The sequence below is a fragment of the Fukomys damarensis genome, unplaced genomic scaffold, assembly GCF_012274545.1.
Source record: "Fukomys damarensis isolate Sample0158 unplaced genomic scaffold, DMR_v1.0_HiC HiC_scaffold_26, whole genome shotgun sequence".
NCBI lineage: Eukaryota > Metazoa > Chordata > Mammalia > Rodentia > Bathyergidae > Fukomys > Fukomys damarensis.
In genome coordinates this window covers 262,154-283,386 of record NW_022900938.1, presented here as the reverse complement: position 1 = coordinate 283,386, position 21,233 = coordinate 262,154, and the positions used below count along the sequence as shown (strand labels likewise).

At 38.3% G+C, this 21,233-nt stretch overlaps 1 protein-coding gene across 2 annotated transcripts in view; it reads right to left on the bottom strand.

Moving 5' to 3' along the window:
• Positions 1 to 21,233, bottom strand: part of Trak2 (trafficking kinesin protein 2) — a 67,345-nt gene that overhangs the window by 26,087 nt on the left and 20,025 nt on the right. For both annotated transcript variants that reach the window (XM_010617529.3, XM_010617531.3), the window contains exons 2-3: positions 10,295 to 10,577; positions 1,871 to 2,065 (exon numbers count right to left, since the gene is read on the bottom strand). In XM_010617529.3, coding sequence (XP_010615831.1) covers positions 1,871 to 2,065; positions 10,295 to 10,385 — 286 coding nt within the window. In that variant the 5' untranslated portion in view covers positions 10,386 to 10,577. The remainder of the gene's footprint in view (positions 1 to 1,870; positions 2,066 to 10,294; positions 10,578 to 21,233) is intronic.

Here is a 21,233-nt window from a genome sequence, read left to right as displayed (position 1 = left end):
GTGGGCTGACCTAGAGGGATTATAAATCTGCTAGCCTTGAGGACCTGGGTGACAATTAACACTTTCTGAAGATTATCAGTAGTATTTCTTTTCATACCAGTATAAGCTAATGATTTCTGAGGGCAGAATATGAGAAAAGTATATGTACCAATGAGAGGCAATAAATCCCATAAGAATATTTATCTGTAAAACTGTACACCTTTCATAATTCCTTATTCTTCAATTAATGTCTCTGTGAAATGGCCACTCACTTTGGTTTACCACATTTCCTGTCAGTGGTTCTCAAACACGAGTGCACATGAGCATCACCAGGAAAACATTTTAGTTAAGCCTGTGGGGTCCTAGCCCTGGAGCATCCAAGAATTTGCCTAACAAGTTCCCATGTGATACTTACTGGTGGTGGGCCCTCATTTTTTGACTGCCTGAAATAAAACTTGTGTAATCAATCATTCTCCCTTCCTCTTTTGCTTATGCCTCAGCGAGTGGTGCTGGTAACCCTTTATTTCCAAATAAAATCCATGAGTCTATTTCTAACCTCTTCACCAACAGATGGTACTTGCTGTCCGGTGTGTTTGGATGGCACAGTTCAATCTATCACTTATAGTGGGGCTTGCCTTACTGCAGTAAAATGAGGAAAACCCCGGATAATCTGTTCTACACATAAGACATTTCTTGAGCATCTTAAGCTTCCTGAGTGTATGTAGCAGGCACTGCTCTCCAGTGCTCTAAGAAAATAATCACTTTCCGGTTCAGGTAACTTCAGAAAACTCCCCCTCGTTATTCATGCGAGAGGCTCCAACTGAAAGGGCCAGGCATGACAGTGCACATGTGTATTCCCAGCACACGGGAGGCTGAGGCAGGACTGATGTGAATTCAAGGCCAGCCTGAGTTACACAGCAAGACCCGATCTCAAAAAACCAAAAAACAAAAGAGCAAGCAAGAGAGAAAACTGTAAGAAGTACGTGAGTTCTAAGAGTGCCTGGTTCTAGGAAACTACCTCTAAGAGCAAGGTAATGATTACTATAAACATCAGTATTGCACAATAATCATTAGGCAGCAACAATGTGGATTAAAAGCACCGAAACATCACTGGGAAAATGTTAAGGACCTGATACAATCACATATTTATTTCAAATTAAATGAATTTCACAAATACACCATTGTTGAACTTAAAGATTTTGTATATATTCTAATAGGTACTATGCATACATTTTTATACTGCAGTCAAAAAAAGAAAAACAAAGCAAGTTCAGCCTTAATGCAGAACTTTGACTGGAGAATAAAGTGGAAACAGGTCTCCATATTTCAAAGTTTAGCTCTAATTCTTTCATTTCTAACAGTTTGGTGTCAACACAAATCTGCTTTCAGGATAATCCAGCTCAGTCTCTCACTGAAACATTCTCTCTGAATCCTTATGTATTTCTCCTTGACATAATTAAAACCACTGAATCTAAGAACTCTGCTCTGTAAGGATGTAATTTGTGTGACTATGTTGACTAAGGGAAAATAAATGGCAAAAAGGGTAGCAAACCATTGGAATTACAAATGTTGACAGCTATACAAGGATAGTAAAATTTCATATAATTCACTAATTTTTAAAAGTTTTTTTTCTCCTCAACTTGAAGAAGATATCTACTAAAAGATGGAAGAAATGGAAACATCCACATGTGCTTGCAACCCTGTCACTCAGAGCTGCAGGGATGACCATCTGCCTATAATAGACATCAGGGTCTCTCCCTGTGAAGCCAGCTACAGCATCGAAGCAGGCAAGCACCAAACAACTGCCAAGTGTCAAACGTTTCAAAGTCATTTCCATGAAACCCATGATCTTATTTCCGCACATGCGCTCTAACAGGGTAAAAACACTCACTCATGTATCGGAAAGTCTCTTCAGCAAGGACTGGCGAGAGGGTATCAGACACATGCTGCGGCTGGAGCGGCGACTGCGCCCAGTCCTGGTTCTTGTACAGGAGGAGTGAGTCCACCCTCAGCTTGTACTGAGGCAGCTGCTCCTCTAGCAGGTTCACCAGCTCGACTTCAGGGAGGTCCCCATCGGAGCAGACATCTGGGGGGAGAGCTCATGTAAATGAATCCAGCATGTTTCAGCTCACCAGGGAAATTGGAGCTTTGAAGGCAGGAGACCAGAGAAACATTAGATGAGATTATTCTTCCACTGACTTACTATTTTTGGTCTTTCTCTGGATTTCTTTAAAAAGAGAACTTCTAAAGTAATAATGAAGCCACAAAATTTAATTACACACTATCAAAAGTATATTGCTCAGTGAATATAACTATGTTTTTAAAGTTTAATATGAATTGGAGCCAATTTCTTATCTCTTTTGTATCAATGTTTTTAAAGGGGTCTAATCTCCACTTACCTCTTGGGCAGGGGATTGAGGAGGAGCAACACAAACCAACCAGCAGAAAACAGGCAATTCAAAAAGGCCAAAATTCGATGTTCTTTAATAATAAAATCTGAACTTCGTGGAAGCATTTTTTTTCAAAATTTGTAAAGCTATGTTTTATTATTCTCTAACAATAGCTAGAAATATTTTTGGTACTGGGGATCGAACTCAGGACCTAGTGCTTGCGAGGCAGGCAGCAGCACCACTAAGCTAAATTCCCCCAACAGCTAGAAATTAAAAAAAAATTAATGTCTACAAAGCACTTGCATAAGTACTTGAAAATTTTTATTTTCTTTTTTTTCGAGAATTTTTATTTTAAAGTGTGGTATAGTTAAAGGCTTAAGTAAATGTGAAGGATATTTAAAGGAGAAAAAACATGGCTTCCTCCTAACAATCTTCACTTGCCTTCAGATATATATTTCCCAGGATACAGGCGACTGTCCTGGGCACGAGTCCTGGCTCTGCACAAAACAATGCGATACTGGGTGGGTTACAGACCTCCTGAGCCCAGCTTCTCATTTGTAAAATGGCTTTGACGGCATTGTGTACTTATCTCTATGGTGGCTGTGTGAATTAAGTAAGATAAGCACGAAAAATACTCGTAATTAGGAACAATGCCTGGCATGCCATGGAGCACTTGCTAAATGTTAGTTATCCTCATTACTGTTTTACTGGTGAGCTTTTAGACTTAGTGATCAAATCAAGTCTAAGATTGCTGGAGGACCTGCATAATTACAGAATACGCACTGACAGACACGTCAGAAACCACCCATCCTGTCACTTAGCTCAGGAAACTGAGTCATGTAGCAGATTGGCTTACTGAGGAGCACTGGGCTTGTGAGATTTCCTATCCAGTACTGTGCCCACCCATGAACAGGCTCCCCTTACTGCTGTCTCCAATTTCCTCACGGGACAGAGGCTGACCACTTGTTGTAGGTAAAATTCCCACACATCATTCCTTTACCAGACTGTATTAGTCTTATAATCTGCTAATTCCTCCAGGAAACTGCTTTATTTTTTTTTCTTTTTATTGAGTTTATTGGTACAATCTAGGTATACAATACAGTTACGTTTATTATTGGGATCCTGTAACTTTACATAATAGGTCTTGATTCTCACTTTCTCCCCTTGTCCCTGCCCTCCCTTCACCCTCTCCTCACCTCCCCATTTACAAACACTTTATTTCCATTTTTTAAATTTCTCATATTTTTTCCTCTCCCTTATTACCTTTCCCCCACCCTTCCCACTTTCCCTACACCTTTAGCCCTTTACTTCCTATTTCACATTATTAATTATCTCATTAGGATCCTGTGTACTATGATAGTGTTTCACACCAGAGAAACTATTCGGTATTTCAGTTAAAGAAATCTCTGTATGGACATTAAAAATAGCGAACCCTAAAATAAAACTAAAAAGGAAAGTAAAAGAGAAAAGGCAATAATGTAAGATTAAAATAATCCTTAATTCTGAAGATGAAAATGGTCCCTTAACATATTTAAGTTGCTTATTGCTCTTGTAGTCTTATCTTATTCTTTTTTTCATTATTTAGAGAATACTTTATTAGTTTCTGTAATCAAACACATGTAGATATGACCTTACATATTTAATACAGTGCATTACCCCTGTACAAATGGGAAAAAATTAACATTTCTAGACCAATATGGCTGTCCTTTCTGTACAATGCCAACTCAACACAGTAAATTGGGATAACTTTTCCAAAGTTGACAGCACAGTTAAGTTTCCAAAAATTCAAATTTTATATATATATGTATATATATATTTATATTTATATAAAAAGACCAATAATAGCAGTATGTTATGCATCAATAGCAGCAACAGCTTTGCCAGGTTCTGCAGTCACCTGAACAAAATTATAGACATTCAGCACATTCCATTAAAAAAAACAAAAACAACAAAGAAAAGAATAATATCCAGATAACAACAAAGTTCTTCTGTTGCTGTGTGGTACCTGGCACCATTTTTTTTTAATTAGCATCTTAATCATCATCTGGAAAGAGAACATTCTAGAGTAATATCTTTAAAAATAGTTCTGATAAAGCACGGTCACTACTACTTATCATAAATCAGGTACAAGATATTTTACATTCACAGAGGTATGATACAGCACCGTCCTACATCTATAATACTAGAATCAGTTTTGTTTTGAAATTTGCTTTGTCTGCAAATAAGGTTGCTAACCCTGCTTTTTTCTGGGCTCCTGTCACATGGAGAATTGTTTTCCCTCCTTTCACTGAAGTCTATGGGCTTCTTTTTGCACTAGGTGTGTTTCTTGTATACAACATATTGTTGGATTTTGCTTCTTATTCCATTCTGCCAGTCTATTTCTCTTGATTGGTGAGTTGAGGCCATTGACATTGATGGTTATAACTGATATGTACTGACTTATTATTGTCATGTTACTGGCCTTGTGCTGACCCTTTTTATTTTTTCACCTTCTCCTTTTAGTTTCTTGCCTTGCCTATTTGATTTGCTCTGTTGGGCCTCATGGTGTTGTTGCCTTCCTTGTCATTTTCTAGGATCTTGTTTAGAATTGCTTGTAGTGCTGGTCTGGTATTCATGCAGTTTCTCAGGTGTTCTTTGTCATGGAAGTATCTTATTTCCCCATCCATTTTGAAAGAGAGTTTTGCTGGATACATCAGTCTAGGTTGGAGGTTGTTCTCTTTTAGTACTTGAAATATCTCACTCCAGGCTCTCCTTACCCTAAGGGTTTGTGTTGAAAAGTCTGCTGTGATTCTGATGGGCTTTCCTTTGCAGGTGATTTGTTTCTTTTCTCTTACTGCTTGTAGTATTTTGTTCTTCTGTTGGGTTTCTGGGATCTTGATTATTATACGTCTAGGTGTAGATTTTTTTTTATTGTGGCTAGTTGGGGTCCTATATGCCTCAGTTATCTGAATGTCAAATTCTTCCCCTCTGTTTGGGAAGGTTTCTGTCATTAATTCTGTGAACAGCTTTTTTAAGTCATTTGTATTTTCTCCTGCTACTTCATGGATTCCTATCAATCTTATGTTATTCTTCTTTGCATCATCTAGGATTTGTTGGATCGATTTCTCATGATCCCCTACTGTTTTTAAGAGACCTCTCTTTTCATGGTCACTGAACTGCAATCTTATCTTCCATATCTGAGATTCTATCTTCGCATTCCTTTATTCTGTTGAGTACACTTTCTATGGAGTGTTTAATCTCCTGGATATCTGCTTGAATCTGTTTTATGGATTCCATTTCTTTCCTATGTTGGGTGTTTATTTTTTCCATTTCTTTCTTATGCTGGGCCTTCATGGCTTCTATCGTGGTCCTGAGCTCATCTATTTTTCTGTCAGTTTCTGCTCTAGAGTCTTGAATCGGAACTTTCATTTTGCTCACCATCTCTATGGTTATCTGGGAAAGTATCTCTGTTTTGAATTTTTCTAGAGCCTGATTGATCTGTTTTGTTACTTTCTGTGCTTTGAGTTCAGGGTGTCCTGGTGGTTCACTATCGGCCTTTTCATCCTCATTTGCCCTACTGTTTGCCATTAGTGAACTGGAAGTCTGTCTTTGTGTCTTGCTTAAGTGTTTTCTCATTTTTATTTTTGTTGTCAGGCTGTTCTTGGTTTAATCTCTGGGTTATCACCCAAATTTTCCTAATATAGTTGCACCCTAGCTTCTGGGTCTCTAACGACCCACAGACATTCTCATCTTCATAACACCAGAGAAAACAGCTCATCAGATCAACCACAATCCTTTATCCCAACTGATACAATTAGCAACACATTATGATCAAGCACAACTTGGAACCTGACCACCTGTGGTAGTCACTAGTCTATCATCCTTAAACCATTTGAATTAAATTGAAATCAAGAAGCAGTCCAGAACATGTCTGCAGTGAACAAACTTTTCATTATAGTATAATTACCCTTTAGGATGAGGGCTCAGACAGAGCTAGGACTCAAGACCCCTGATCTCAGTTTGCTGATGGCTGAACCCCATGACGCAGACTGACCTCAGGCTGCAAGGCCCAGATTGAGTTCTCCAACCTTCTGAATGGTTGAACTCCACACCGTTCTACTACAGGTTTCCCACGCCCTTTCTTTAAAGATGTTCAAAGTTGGGAACTCAGAAAAATACCCTTTATGACCATCTCTGCCTCTGCAGAGTGGGTCCAAAGACTGGCACAATCAGGAGGTCTGAGAGTATGTGGGGGGTGGTGTAAGGGGAGTTATGGGAGTTCAGGGGTGCCCACACGGCTACCTTCCTGGAGCTGGAGCAATGGCTGAACCTGCTTTATTTATTGCCCTATTTTTCATTAATGTCAGAAAGAACTCGGGGCTTTGTAATCAGACCCAGTTTCTAAATTTACTTCTCCACTTATTAGTTGTGGATGTTAGATACATGACTATTCTAAGTCTTCATTTCCATTTTGTAAAATAAAAAGAAATTATCTACCACACACAGTAGGAATTAGAAGTAAGTTACAAACAACTGAAGTTGCTAACACAGTAGGGGCTCCCCGAAGGCTGTTCGCATCACCGCTTCCTCACTAGCACACTGTCGCTGCACGCTGCTGGGATTTCTTCTTGATGGGTCTACTCCTGGTATCCTGTTTCCAGTACTGCCCATCATTGAACACCTCCCAAACTTAGCCATTTAAAAGAGGGAATTTGGGCCGGGGATTTAGCTGAGTCATTCTACCACATGCCTCGTAAACGCAAGGTCCTGAGATCAACCCTCATACCAAAATAAAAATTAAAAATTAAAATAAATAAATAAAAGGGGGGATTATCTCTTCTAACATACTTAAAATACTAGGACTTAAAATAGAAAAAACACAGGATGTAATTATCTACCCTCTCACTTTTGAGAGATGTAGTATTTCCTTTCTGAGGAGTTAAAAAAAATGCTCTAACTCTGGCAAAGAAAACAAATTTTAAAAGGATAAATGTCTACTATCTGACATTAACTTATTAATAACAATTTAATAAGACAAGGACAGAGAGGCAAGTGGTGTCAGATATCCCTATTCATCCAGAGAAGCAGCGGCTTCAGAATGCAGAAATAAATTTTAGTTATGGCTCTGAAGAAGCTCTCAATCCTTGACAAATCTCTTAAATAACAGCCCTGAAAATACATTCAAATTTTATTACTACAGAGTCCAAGAGATTATGCAAATTTTTCTTGCCACACACACACACACGCACACACACACACACACACACACACACACACACACACACACACACACGCACACACACACACACACACACACACACACACACACACACACACACACACATATATACAGGTTGTCATTATACTTACAGGAAGAGAGGGAGACTATAAATATAAAATACATAGAAGTGAAAACACAAACTATTCAATATTAAAGAGTATAATGGAAATGAAAAGCAAAGGTGATGTTGGGTTAAAAGAGAAGTTTTCTTTAAGTGTTAATGAAATCCTGTGAAAACTCAAGGTCATAAATTTCTTACTTTCAAAAAAGCAATTTAAAAATGAATTTACAAACCAAATTTAGTAGACTGAACTAAAGTTCTTCAGACTAGCTCCTTCTTCCTGCTTCCATATTTCTGGTGTACTATTTATTATGCTTGTTTGTCCATGCTCGACAACCTCCTCTCTACCATTTTACCCTCCAAGTGTCTCTCCCATATTCTCACTTCTTCCCAATGACACTGTCTCCATTTTAGATTCAGAATGTCCTTTTTTTCCTCTTGGATATGGCCTCAAAACTGGTCTGCCCTCATCACAATCAAATCATCCTTCACAGTAGCACATCACTCTCCCACAGATAGGTAACAGATCTAAATTTAATCTTGCCAGAATAGGAAAAAAAAAAACCTACTGAATATTTGAACAATGAGTAAAGACTGCACAAGGGCTATGTCTACTGGCAGTGGGATTAAATTAATGCTAGAATAAAGAATGCCAGTGTGGCACAGTTGTAAATCACTTATGTACTATAACGTCACTTTCAGTTATGTGTAAATGAATGAATAAATAAATAAATTTTAAAAAAGAATACCAGTGTGGGGCCTTGACCCACACAACAAAGATTAAAACAGACCTCAAAAAGATAAACCTTGTCAGTAAATCTGCCAAAACAAATTTTGACACTCTTCCAATGAAGGCAATAAAAATCTAAATACCTAACAATGTAATGGTCACAATGTTCAGCATCCTGAGAAATTATTAGATATGTAAAGAATATGCAATTTGAAATCCATGATCAAGAGGAAAGTCAAGAGAAAAAGATTCAGTAATGACAAAGATAACAGAACTAGCAGTTTTATTTTATTTTATTTTTTGGGGTACTAGGTATCGAATTCAGGTCCTTGCGCTTGTGAGGTAGGTGATGAAACTACTGAGCTAAAATCCCCAGCCCTAGAATTAGCAATTTTAAAACATCTTACAATTAGTATGCTCAAAGATTTAAAAGGAAAATATGAATGTAGTGAAGAAAAAAATAGATGATATATGAGGCATTTATAAAACCTAGATGGAACTGGTGTACTTCTGAAAAAGTGAAAATTCTCTGGGTTAAGATTAGCAGACTAGGCATTCTCCAGAGAAAATTTCAGCAGGCTTGAAAGTACAGCAATGGAAATGATGAAGCAAAGGGTAAAAAGGGTTGGGGACAGAGAAATGAAAACTCACCTCAGTGACCAACAATTTAAGACACAAAGTTACAGAAGAACAGGAGAGAAGTGAGATCAGAAAAAATATCTGAAGAAATAATGGCCAAATCTGCCAAATTTAATTAAAACCACAGACTCATAGCAAAGATACTCAACAATTTCAAATAAGAAAAGCACAAAGAAAACCATATTAAAGCAAAATTGCTAAAAACTAGAAAAAAAGAAAAAAATCTTAAGAGCAAAGAAATGGGGAAAAAAGATACATGAAAGTTACAAAAAATGAATTGAAACTATCCACTGGACACAAGGTAGATGACAGCAGAACATCATTATTAAAGAGCACAGAAGAAAAGGATCAACTTAGAATTCTGTACCAATGAAGACACCTTTCAGAAAGGTTGAAGAGATTTTTATCTTCAGTGAAATAAAAAACTGACCATCCATTGACACTTCACCTGTATTACCAGGAATGTTAAAGCTCTTTAGGCAAAAAGAATACCAGATAGAAATTTCAATTTTCAAAAAGAAATAAAATCGATAGAAATGGTAAATATGTGGGTAATGTAAGCTTTTTGGTCTCATAATTTATTTAATTATAATTATTTTTTAAAGCAGTTACAACTTTTGGAGTCTGGATAGGGTTGAGAATTCAGAATTTTCTGGATGTTTATAAAAGCAGTATGTGCATTAACCACGGTATAGCGTATCCCTAACTAGTTTTGCAGCAGCATCCCGTATTTAACATATTAATACATACTCGGCAAACACAAATATTCTTACTTAGTGAGGTAAGTCTACAAAAAGCCATGTAAGTCAGGTCTTAGAAGCAAATGAGTTTTGTGTTCTGTGTTCTTCTGACTCAGCCTTGAAGATAAAGCAGGAAGGCCCTGCACCCATGTGTGTACCCCACAAATCCTGAGAGCCTCTCGTGTGCCAGCCACTGTTGTTAGGTCTGGAGGGCACACAAACACAGATAACTCTGTCCTGGTTCTCTGGGGGTAAGAAGGTGCAAGTGACGCAGTTCCTACTCACCAGGGACTTAGCAAGTACACAGGAGTCAAACACAGACAAGGCAGGGCCCACAAAGCAGATGCTGATCATGGGAAAGGAGGCCAGGGTGGAGAAATTAATTCAATCTGTCTTTGAGGATCCCAAGTGGAGAAGGGAGGCTTGGTTTTTCACAGCACATCAGAGACCTTGCTTTACAAGAAATAGCATGTCAAATTATCAAAATGGACTCACCAGTGATGCTCTCCAAGTCTCTGTGATTGCTGTTCATGAGGTTTTCTTCACCTCTTGGTGATGTAAAAATGGCATTCTGGGACCGATTCATTCGGGATCCTTTCTTGCTTTGGTTGAGGATGGCTTTGGTATGAATCAGAATAAAGGGAATCCATCAAGTCATTTGATAAAGAGATGAAAGTGATCATATGGATATTTTTAGACAGATTTTCTTGGATAAGCAGAGTGGCATCTGTACCAATAAGTGCTCTCATGTGATTATCATTCCCTGGACAATCATGACCTAAAAGAAAAAACAGATCATATGACTAGAATTCAGCATGCTGTTTGACAGTAGTAACCTATTTAGCACACTGGTCTTCAGGAATGTCTTCTAATGATACATAACAACATGGATATATCACAGAATAACTATGCTGGAAAAAAAAAGGTCAGGAAAAAAACCAGGATATAGTCTCTGATTCTATTTATATAAAAATTCTGGAAAGAAGTTATCTGTAGACAAAGAAAGTATATCACTGGCTCCCTGAGTTTGGGAGAGAAATTACTAAGGCACAGGAGAAAAGTTTTGGGACTGATGAATAAGGTCATTATTGTGCTTAAGGTGATGGCTTCAAATGTGTGTGTATATATATATCAGAGTGTATACCTCAAATGTGCAATGTGATGCATGTTTCAAAATAAAGCCATTAAAAGCAAAAGCAAGGGCCGGGAATTTAGCTCACTAGTGCTGCCGCCTGCCTCGCAAGCTCAAGGTCCTGAGTTTGATCCCTGGTACCAAAACAACAACAACAACATGCACACACACACACACACACACACACAAATGTAAAGAAATTCAACTGTTCAATATGATTTAAAATAAGTAAGAGCTGTAAGGACTATAACACATGCAAAAGTAAACATATTACCCTTCCACAGTGGCAGGAGGGAAAAATGAAGCCTGTTACAAGGCTTTATATATGGAAAAGAACAATACCACCTGAAGGCTAAGTATGAGAAGTTAAACTGCTACAGGCATATTATAAACCTGAAAGAAAACAACAAAGTACTCAGGAATTACAGATACCAAACCAAATGAAATAGAATTATACAAATCAGGGTTTCTGGACCCTGGCCATTACTAATACCCTGTCACCTGGGTCCTATGTAATGTGTGCTGTCAGACGCTGCCAGTGTCTCAGCTCTGTACCTACAGGGTGCTAGCAGAAACCATTCCCCAGACCTCTCCTGGCTGTAACCACCAACAGTGTCTCCTGTGTTTTAAAAGAGATGACCCAATGCATAGCGGGTGTCCTTTAAACATAAAGATTCAGTTAAGAAAAATACACACATACCTCTAATACAACATTAGGAAATCAAACCTGCAACATGTCAAAAACATAAAATATCTTAGCTAGCCATGATGACACATGCCTGTAATGCCAGCACTTGGAAGGCTGAGGCAGGAGGATAACTGAGTTTGAGGCCAGCCTGGGCCATACAGTGTGTTCAAGACCAGCCCAAATATATGGGCATATTCTGTCTTTAAAAAAATCACATACACACAAAAAAAGATAAAATATCTTTATTTTGTTCATTTAAATTTTTATTTATTTTTACCTGAGAAGAATAAGAAAGCAGCCGGGAATTTAGCTCAGTGGTTCTGCTGCCTGCCTTGCAAGCACAAGGACCCGAGTTTGATCCCGGTACCAAAAATGAAAAAAAAAAAAAAAAAAAAGAAAGCAATATTCCCTGATGTATCACCACCGCCATCAGGAAACTGAACAAGGAATTCTGCTTACAAAGAAGGTGGGGAATGATGATTATTAGGTAAACAACTAACTACATCATCTGCAGTATAAGTCTTTATGTCAGGTAGAATCTCTGCCAAAGTCTTTTAAATTATAATACTCCAGAGATCTGGATTTTAAATCGATTAATAATGTAACACAAATACAGATGTAATCAGACTGAAAATGGCAATGTAGATACAGGAACAGACTCATCAGCACACAATAGGCCATCTAACACACAGTCAGCAAACTACTGTCTATGACCAAATATGCACTGCACTTCTTTCTGTACAGAGACCAAAGAATGATCTTTGTATTTTTAAATGGCTGGAAGAAAAAAGAACTATATTACATCACATGTGAAAATTATACGAAATTCCATTTTGCTGTGTATAAATGAAGGTTTACTCAAACCTGGACATTGTCAACTAGAATAATGTTAACTGGTTGCTTTAATAAATGACAGAATTTAGAAATAGTGACAAAGACCTTGCAGCCTGCACGGCCTAGAATATTTATTGTGTGACCCTTTGCAGGAAATATTTTCCAATCTCTGATCTATAGAGGTAAAAGCATTCAGTCACTATAACCACTTGTCTAAATCAAAGCTTTCCTAGATCAACTTTTTAAGCAGGGCATCCCTTCCACATCTGACACCTGTAATAGATAATCACTTTCGGAAAATGTTAGGAAAGTAAAAGCAGATTGCTCCAGTCTATCCTCACAGGTGTATCTGAAAGTTATTCATTTTCTAAGAAGGCATTTTTATTTAATTTTTTATTTTTGGTACCAGGGATCGAACTCCGGTCCTTGCACTTGTGAGGCAGGCGGCAGCACCACTGAGCTAAATCCCTGGCCCAAGAAGGCATTTTTATAAAGCAGTAAATTACAAATTTCTTGTGAAGCCGGGGATTTAGCTCAGCAGTTCGGTGGCCTGCCTTGCAAGAGCAAGGACCCTACTGCAATCCCCAGTACCAAAAAAAAAAAGAAGAGACAAATTTCTTGTGAAGAGGAAAGAAAAGGAAGGAAATAACTAGAAAAGACAGAAGGAAATGAAAGACAGGGAGGAAGATAAAAAGGAGGAAATAAATACCTCTCATTCTGGACCAAAATGGTTCTTAAAAACAACTGTGATCCTTTCAGTCCTATTGTAATCAAAGACCATTGTCCAAGGGGTAAACTTCGGTCCTTTGTTTTGGTTTTTTGAGACAGGGTCTCACTATGTATTTGAGACTGACCTGGAACTCACTATGTAGCCCAGGCTGGTCCCAAACTCACAGCGATCCTCCTGCCTCAGCCTCGCGAGTGCTGGGATTACAGATGTGTGCCACCATGCCTGGCTAACTTTGGATCTTTTGTCTACTGTTACACAGGAGGTAGTTTAATCTTACACTACTATTTGTATTTTTTAATAGGAAGTTAAAAATACAAATAGTGTAAGATACAATCATATATAATGCAAGAGCACAAAAATGCAAACTGTTTTTAAAGTAGCTCTGAAGGTTGTGTTGATTTGATCTGAATTCTTGCATGAAAGAACAGAGTAAAGCTGAACACAGACTGAGTCTATCTTTAGAGTCATGCTGAAAGAATGTGATTTCCACAGCATAAGAACCCGCCCAGCCTGCACTGGGCACTGGGTCAGGGTGCTCGGGTGATAGAACGCTCTTCCTGGGCAGGCCACAGAAAATGCTCTGGCTTAAATCCAAACTTCTTGGCACAGTCAGTGCCGGGGAGAGTGGGAGTACAGGGCATTATATGTACCTTGGCATTACCCAAGCCTGAATTTTAATCTTATTTATTACTTTTCTGACCCTGAACACATTATCTAACATTTCTGAGCCTCATTCCTCACTGATAAAGGTATTAATAACTACTCCTAGAAGAAGGGTCAAATATGAGGACTGAATAAAAATGAAAATTCCTAGCTTAGCACCTAACACACAGTAGGCATCCAAACGCTTGTTTCTTCAGCTTCTTGTTACAGGTTGGACCTGAGGAAAAAGGACTGTGTTTTCTCCTACTATTTCATAAGTTTCTGCTGTTGGAATATGGACCAGATGCTTTATTTAGAAAGGGATTTTAAAAACTAAGAAACTGTGCTGCTGTCAATAAAGTAACAAGTGCCATAAAGCTGAGACTATTGAAGAGGATATTACTAAAGTTCATTACTTGGTGAATTCTAAGGAAGGTTTTCTTATAACAGGAAGTCTTAACTTTGTATCTTTCTCTAAAACAGAGTGGCTTCGTTAATTTTCTACAGCTGCCACAACAATTACCACAAATACAGTACTTAAAACATCAACAGCATATTACCTTACAGTTCTGGAAGTCAGCAGGGTGAAAAGTCGGTATGGACCAATACCAAGGTGCCAGCAGGGCTCTACTCTGCTCCCTCCTTCTCTCCCAGTGGCTCCAAGAAAAAACCCACTTTGCCCTTTCTGGCTCCTACAGCTTTGTTCCTTGGCTCAGGGTCTCTTCACCTTCTTCACAGCCAGGAGCATAATGTGTTCAAATTTCTTCCTCAGATTCCACTCTCACAGTGCTGCCTTCTGCTGCCAAATCTTCCTCTGCCTCCTTTTTATATGGACGTGTGCATATGTTTAGGACCCAAGCAGATAATCCAGGATAAATCTCCATCTCATGATCCTTAACTCAGTCACATCTGCAAAGTCCCTTCTGACTAGAGTCACAGGTTCTAGGGAGCTGGAGCTATGTATATTTGAGGACCATTATTCAGCCTACCACAGTGGTTAGGAACATGAATTCCAGAGCCAGGGTACCTGAATTTAAACCCCAGTGCCATCACTTACTGGTTGTATGATCTTGGTTTGGGCACATTACTTAACCTTGTTTCTTCATCTGTTAAATAGGCCTAATAGGATCTACTTTATAGGGCTGTGATGGAAATTAAATGAATTATGGAAGAAAAGTAGTATCTATCTCAGAGGGCCATGGGGGAATTACAAGTTAATACATGTAAAAGTTTTAGACTAATGCGTTAGAATACAGTAAAACACTATGTGAGTTTTAATTATTATGATTTCTATTACCACCTAAGTACGACTTTGTTATCATTATCAGTCTGCTACTGTACCTTACACAATGTTGGGTTCAATGGAAGGGCTACTAACTTCGCTCAACATGTGAAGTAAGCTTTCCTGCCTACCATCTGACAGGCATTAATGTTTACAACCATTAATCATCTTCTTTCCATCTCTCTGATGTATGAATAAACAGAAAGCACAATGAGTCCTAAACATACAGGAATTAAACTCTGGCAAACAACAACAACATACTTTCAGCCTTTCCTATTTCATACATTCTGAGGACTTTCCTCGGTGCTACCTACTTTCTTTGCTGGATCCTTAGTCAATCTTTTTAGAAACAACTGCTCTTTAAAAAAAAGAGACAATCAGGGCTGGGGATTTAGCTCAGAGGTTCAGTGGCCTGCCTTGCAAGCGCAAGGACCCGAGTTCAATCCCTGGTACCAAAAAATACCAAACAAAATTAAAAAAGAGCCAATCACACGTGCATATTTGACAAGAAGCAGGCCTTTTTAATTCATGCATATTTAGAATAGAGTAAAATAACCAAGTAACTTATTTTCATAAGAATGAGACTTAAAAAGAAGCACGTGTCACCGATAGAAATACTGCTGTCAGGAAACAACATGACTAATTACTTAGTTTAGCTCAGCCTGGAACTAAATGGTCAACAGTGAATAACTAAACATAGGCCCTGTGCCTTAAAAAAATTGCTACTTCCTCAAAACAGGAAACTATGGACAAAACAGCCTTGTTGAAAAGGCTACAACAACTCAGGGAAATTTCGTCTTATAGGAATGCAAGGCTGGAATTACAGTATGTACAGTAACAATAAAACATTTACACTGGAAATCTACTTCAAAATTTTATTTTACAAACAATACTTTGGGGAATCATTTGAAATATGCGTTGGCTGCTGATCTGCACACAGGAGAGGAACAATGCAGGTCACCAACTACAGGAGCTGCCCAGGCAGGAGCAACCTAACCCCGACCAAAGATAAACTGTGTAATTTTCAAAACAAAATAAATTCATTGTGTTCCTACATTAGGTAAGTCAAGTTTGACAAAGACATATCAACTGTAAAGTAACTAGCTATATACCATAAATAGAATTTACCAAAAAGCCCACAGTAATCTAAAACTCAGATACTGAACCAAATAAAGATGCTCATAGCTTCAGTGCTAAAGGCTGATAACGGGTGGTGGTGGGGATACACCAGCACCAAAATCCAAGCTGGCAAAATCCAAGCTGGCAAAATCCAAGTAAGCAGAGACCTCCAAAGGCTGGAACCACAAGCGAAGTCCAGCTACACTGAGATCCACAGGAACTATGCTAGTTGCACCCCAGCTCTCCTACCAGCACATGTACAAAACAGCATAGCTATTTCCACCAGAAATCCTTCCCTCTTTTTATTTTTGTTTATTTATTTTTTTCCTCATTGAGTTTATTGGTACATTTTAGGTATGCAGTACAGTTACATTCATCATTGGGATCTTGTACCGTTACATGACAGGTCTTGGTTCTCATTTTTTCCCCTTGTCCCTGCCCTCCCTTCACCCCCTCCTCCCTTCCCTATTTACAAATATTTTATTTCCATTTTTTCATTTTCTCATGTTTTTTTTTCTTTTCCCTTATTACCTTTCCCCTACCCTTCCCACTTCCCCTACACCTTTAGCCCTTTTCTTCCTATTTCACATTGTCAATCATATCATTAGGATCTTATGCACCATTATATTTTTCACACAGAGAAACTATTCAGTATTTATACCTTTGTGACTTATTTATTTCACTTAGGAGTATATCCTCAATATGTACCCATTTTCCTATGAATGACTCTAATTTCTCATTCTTCACGGTTGAGTAGTATTCCATTTTATAGAAAAACCACATCTTTTTTATCCAGTCTCCAACTGATGGGCAAATGCGCTGTTTCCAAGTTTTAGCTATTACAAACTGTGCCGCAATAAACACAGGTGCGCTGCCATTCAGTTTAACAATCAGTAGGGTTTTCAGAATTCAAAGCATGAAGGCACTCTACTTACCAGCATACTGGACTCCAAAAGGCTGTTAAATCCAGCAGTTTAGATATGCAAAGCCATGAATGAGATTCAGGGTTAGGGCTCAGCATCTCCTCCCACCTGATCTACTTGGGGCTCTTTTGTCTACAATAAATGCTTACTGAAGCAGACAACCCTCCCTGCCACAATCTCCACCAACAGAAGGGTGTGGCCTCTGGCAGCCATGGGTTCCAGGACTGAACATCCCCTGTAGCTCAGAGACAGTCTGGAGCCACAGTGCTGACATGGATCTGGACAAGCTTTGCCAGCGGGACTATGGTCCACCATGCAGCCCTCACAGTATTGAGCTCCAGACACCACCTGAACTCACCTCGGACTAAGCAGCATTCGTCCACATTAACAGTCCCCAGTCATATCTCTTAACGTGGGGCTGCCCTTCCTAATCATTCTTATTGTCCAGTGATGATTTAAGATTTGTAAAATTTACACCATTTCAGCCTATATGTTCAGGAACCTATAGTAGCACTGCTTACAGGGACAAAATGAGATTGGCAACATTTGTAAACTACATACTTACAGAACACACACAATACAAACCTGCCCCAGATCACAGCAGGGGTTGGGCTGAGGATGACCATCTGCGTGTGCCTGCCCAGGAGGTACTTCCTCACTACCCACAAAGTTCAAGTTACAAGGTTTGAGCAGAAGTCTGTGTTCAGAAAGATTTGTAAAAGTTGATTTAGCAGGCAAGGGCTGTGCTGTGCATTTAAAGGTATAACTTTAAGTGCTGCTTGTGCTTGGCATTTAGTCCCAAGCCAAATATTAAAAGTTTGAAGAAAAATTCAGCCTAATTTCTTGTTGGCAAAAGATAATGAATTTATATTACTTGAAGGAATCCCAGCTAAACTACGTAGGTGGAAAGGAGTGGTGTTTCTCTATACTTTCTATATCAGGATGAGAAGAAAACAGGTAACTTTGCCACCAAGTATCTGTGACTCATCAGGACCTGCGAGTAGCTCAGCATCATGCCCTGCTGAAAAGGTTGAGCAGCAGCTGAAGGCTTTCCTATATTTACATAGAAGTAGAGCATATTATACAACCTTAATTTTATTTTCCAAACTTTTTCTGTAAGACTTAGGCAAGAAAGCAGATTACTTATCAGAAGTCACTGTGTTCAACATTCCACATCTATATCCTCATCACAATACCATAAATGTTATCAGGCCCTAAATGTTACATTTGACACATCCAGAAAATCACATATTCAATGCACCAGAGAATAAAATACAGTAAAGGCTATCACTACTTTTGGATTTTATTTTCAAATTCTTAATACTGTAAAGTTTAACATGTTAGCAGATGTGTTTCTTTTCCCATTTGGCCTTACAATGAGTCATACATACTGGTACTGAGAAGTTAAATAGCAGCTCATTATTGCAGTGGACTATGGAATAATACATACTGTATAATCCATTAGTTTCCAATGACTTTTTATTAGTTCTTCATATTCCCTAATTAGTAATTATTAAAAGTGAAAAATCTACACTTGGTTAAATCCTTCTGTGCCTCAGTTTCCTCATTTACAGAAATGGGAACAATCACAGTTCCTACCTTACAGGATTGTTATATGTGTTAAATGAGTTATTTATAAAATGTATGTCACATGCTTAATACATGTAATTATATTTATGTTATATTTAGTAATTATATTTAGTAATTATATTTAGTAATTATATTTATGTTACATATAATTAAAACATTAGGTTACAAACAGCACCACCGCATGGTACCTGCTCGTCTAGACACAGACTTAGAAGGCACATGACTAAGATCAGTGCCCACACTGCTAACAGATGTATGTGCAAGAAACGTGCTGCCATAAAAACATGGCTAGATACCCTGCTCTGTGACCACCACCCAGCAATAACTGAGGAGTTCTAACAATTATTTTTACCTAGGATAATCCTTTCTCACAACTAACCTCTAGTATCAGGTAGCCTCTAATAACATTCTGAATTACACAGTACTGAACTTAAAATGCTAGCCTTTGGTATAGAGGCCAACTTGGAGCAAGATATGGAATTATATGGACAGTTACTATTTATTTTTTGAGACTCGCTATTTTTTGCCTCGCTATGTAGTTTAGGCTGGACTTAAACATACTACATATAGCCCAAGCTGGCCTCAAACTTGTGGCTCTCCTCCTGCCTCAGCCTCCCAAGTGCTGGAATCACAGGTGTGTACCACCATACCCAGCTTTAAAAAGGCAATTAAAAAAAATTAAATTTCTATTGCTCTTTTGGCAGTTAACCTTCTATATAATTATTACTGTATCCCTTTAATGCTTAAAGTTTAAACTCATGTGTGGACACTAAATTTTTATGGCAGAAAATGTATATGGCAAAACTAGCAATTGCTATAGCAATAGCATAAACTATGCAGGCATAATTCTTGACAATTTTACAAAAAGCCATGTTGTTCTTATATATACCTGGCTGTTCAAAGCAGTGTAGATTTCAATGAACAAAATAGAAAAACAAATGAGGTTAAGCCTCAACATAGACATTTCCAGGTGTTTGGTTACCTGATGCTGTAAACGCTTTGAAAGGTGAGATACAGAAGTTCAAAGATGATAAGAGTTTAAAAGTGGTTCAACTTTTTCAGCTGATGAAAATCAGCCACTCACGACACTGGAAATTTCCATCCAATTTCTCTTTCTCTTTATTATACAATATGTATCTAATCATGTATATAGTTCTGTTTCTCATTATGAAGTACTGTGTTCAGCTCAAAACATGGACAGTATATAAATATGAAGAATTAAAGGAAAGTTACAAAATTGCACCACCTTTTACAAGGGGATAGAATGTTAATGTGTTACTCACTTATCTTTTATGTTCAGATACTACAGCTCTGTATGACCATTTTAATGACCACACAGTACAAAAAACCTGTTAAGTATACAACCACTGATCATTTCCGTCAGTAACTTTCAAACAAGAAAAGGATACTGATCCACTTTAAAAGGTGAATATCTATCACAAAGGACAGTAAACATTTGGTAAAAAGCCACGTACTAAATATTTTAGGCCTTGAAGCTATATAAGGTTTTCTGCATATAATCTCTGTTGTGTCCCCTCCCAAATGTAAAAAAACAAAAATAAAAAAAATTTTTTTTAGCTTCTAGGACTGGCCAGATTTGGCCCATGGGCTATAGTCTGCTGATGTCCAAGCTATACCTAAATCATGGTATTTTTCTTTTCTTTCCTTTTTTTTGAGACAGCGTCTTGTTATGCAATCCAGGCTGGCCTGTAACTCACTACATATCCTAGGCTGGCCTCGAACTTGAAGGCCCCCTGCCTCAGCCTTCCAGGTGCCGGGATTACAGGAGTGTGTCACCATGCCTATCAATCATGGTATTTTTATACACAGAATGGAATATTACAAGGACACCAAACTTACAGAAAAAATGTATACACAACTGCCCGAACAACATGTTTCCAAAACTGTATTTAACAGAAATTGCATCTTACGATGGATGTTCTAGAATAACAACTGAAAAGGACGCAGTAGTTTATACAATAGTGCTGAAAACAGCCTTGGCTGCTGTTATGGTTTGTGTCTAGATGTCCCCGCAAAGCCGCATGCAGTCATAGGTAGGGTTTTTTCAGAGATGATTGGATCTAGAGTGTGTGATGCTGGAATTGATTCGTGATACAAGAGGATCAAGGGCACAGATTAAGGGTGTGAGTGCTACCCGCCCTAAGTAGCCTGAATAAGATATTACGGATAGAAAGAGCTGTGGTCATTCTTGTTGCTTTGCTACCTCCTGCCTGCCACGAACTGTTTCTCCTCCGAGATGCCTGTCTGCCATGCTACTCTGCCTTGGAGCTGCTGATTATGGACTGAAGCTTCTACAAGTTGTGAGCTAAATAAACCTTTCCTCCCTTAATTTTGTGAATGTTCAGTACTTTGTCTCAGCAACAAGAAAAGTAACTAAGGGGCTGGGGATTTAGCTCAGTGGTGCCACCGCCTGCCTCACAAGCACAAGGTCCTGAGTTCAATCCCTGGAACCAAAAAAAAAAAAAAAAAAAGA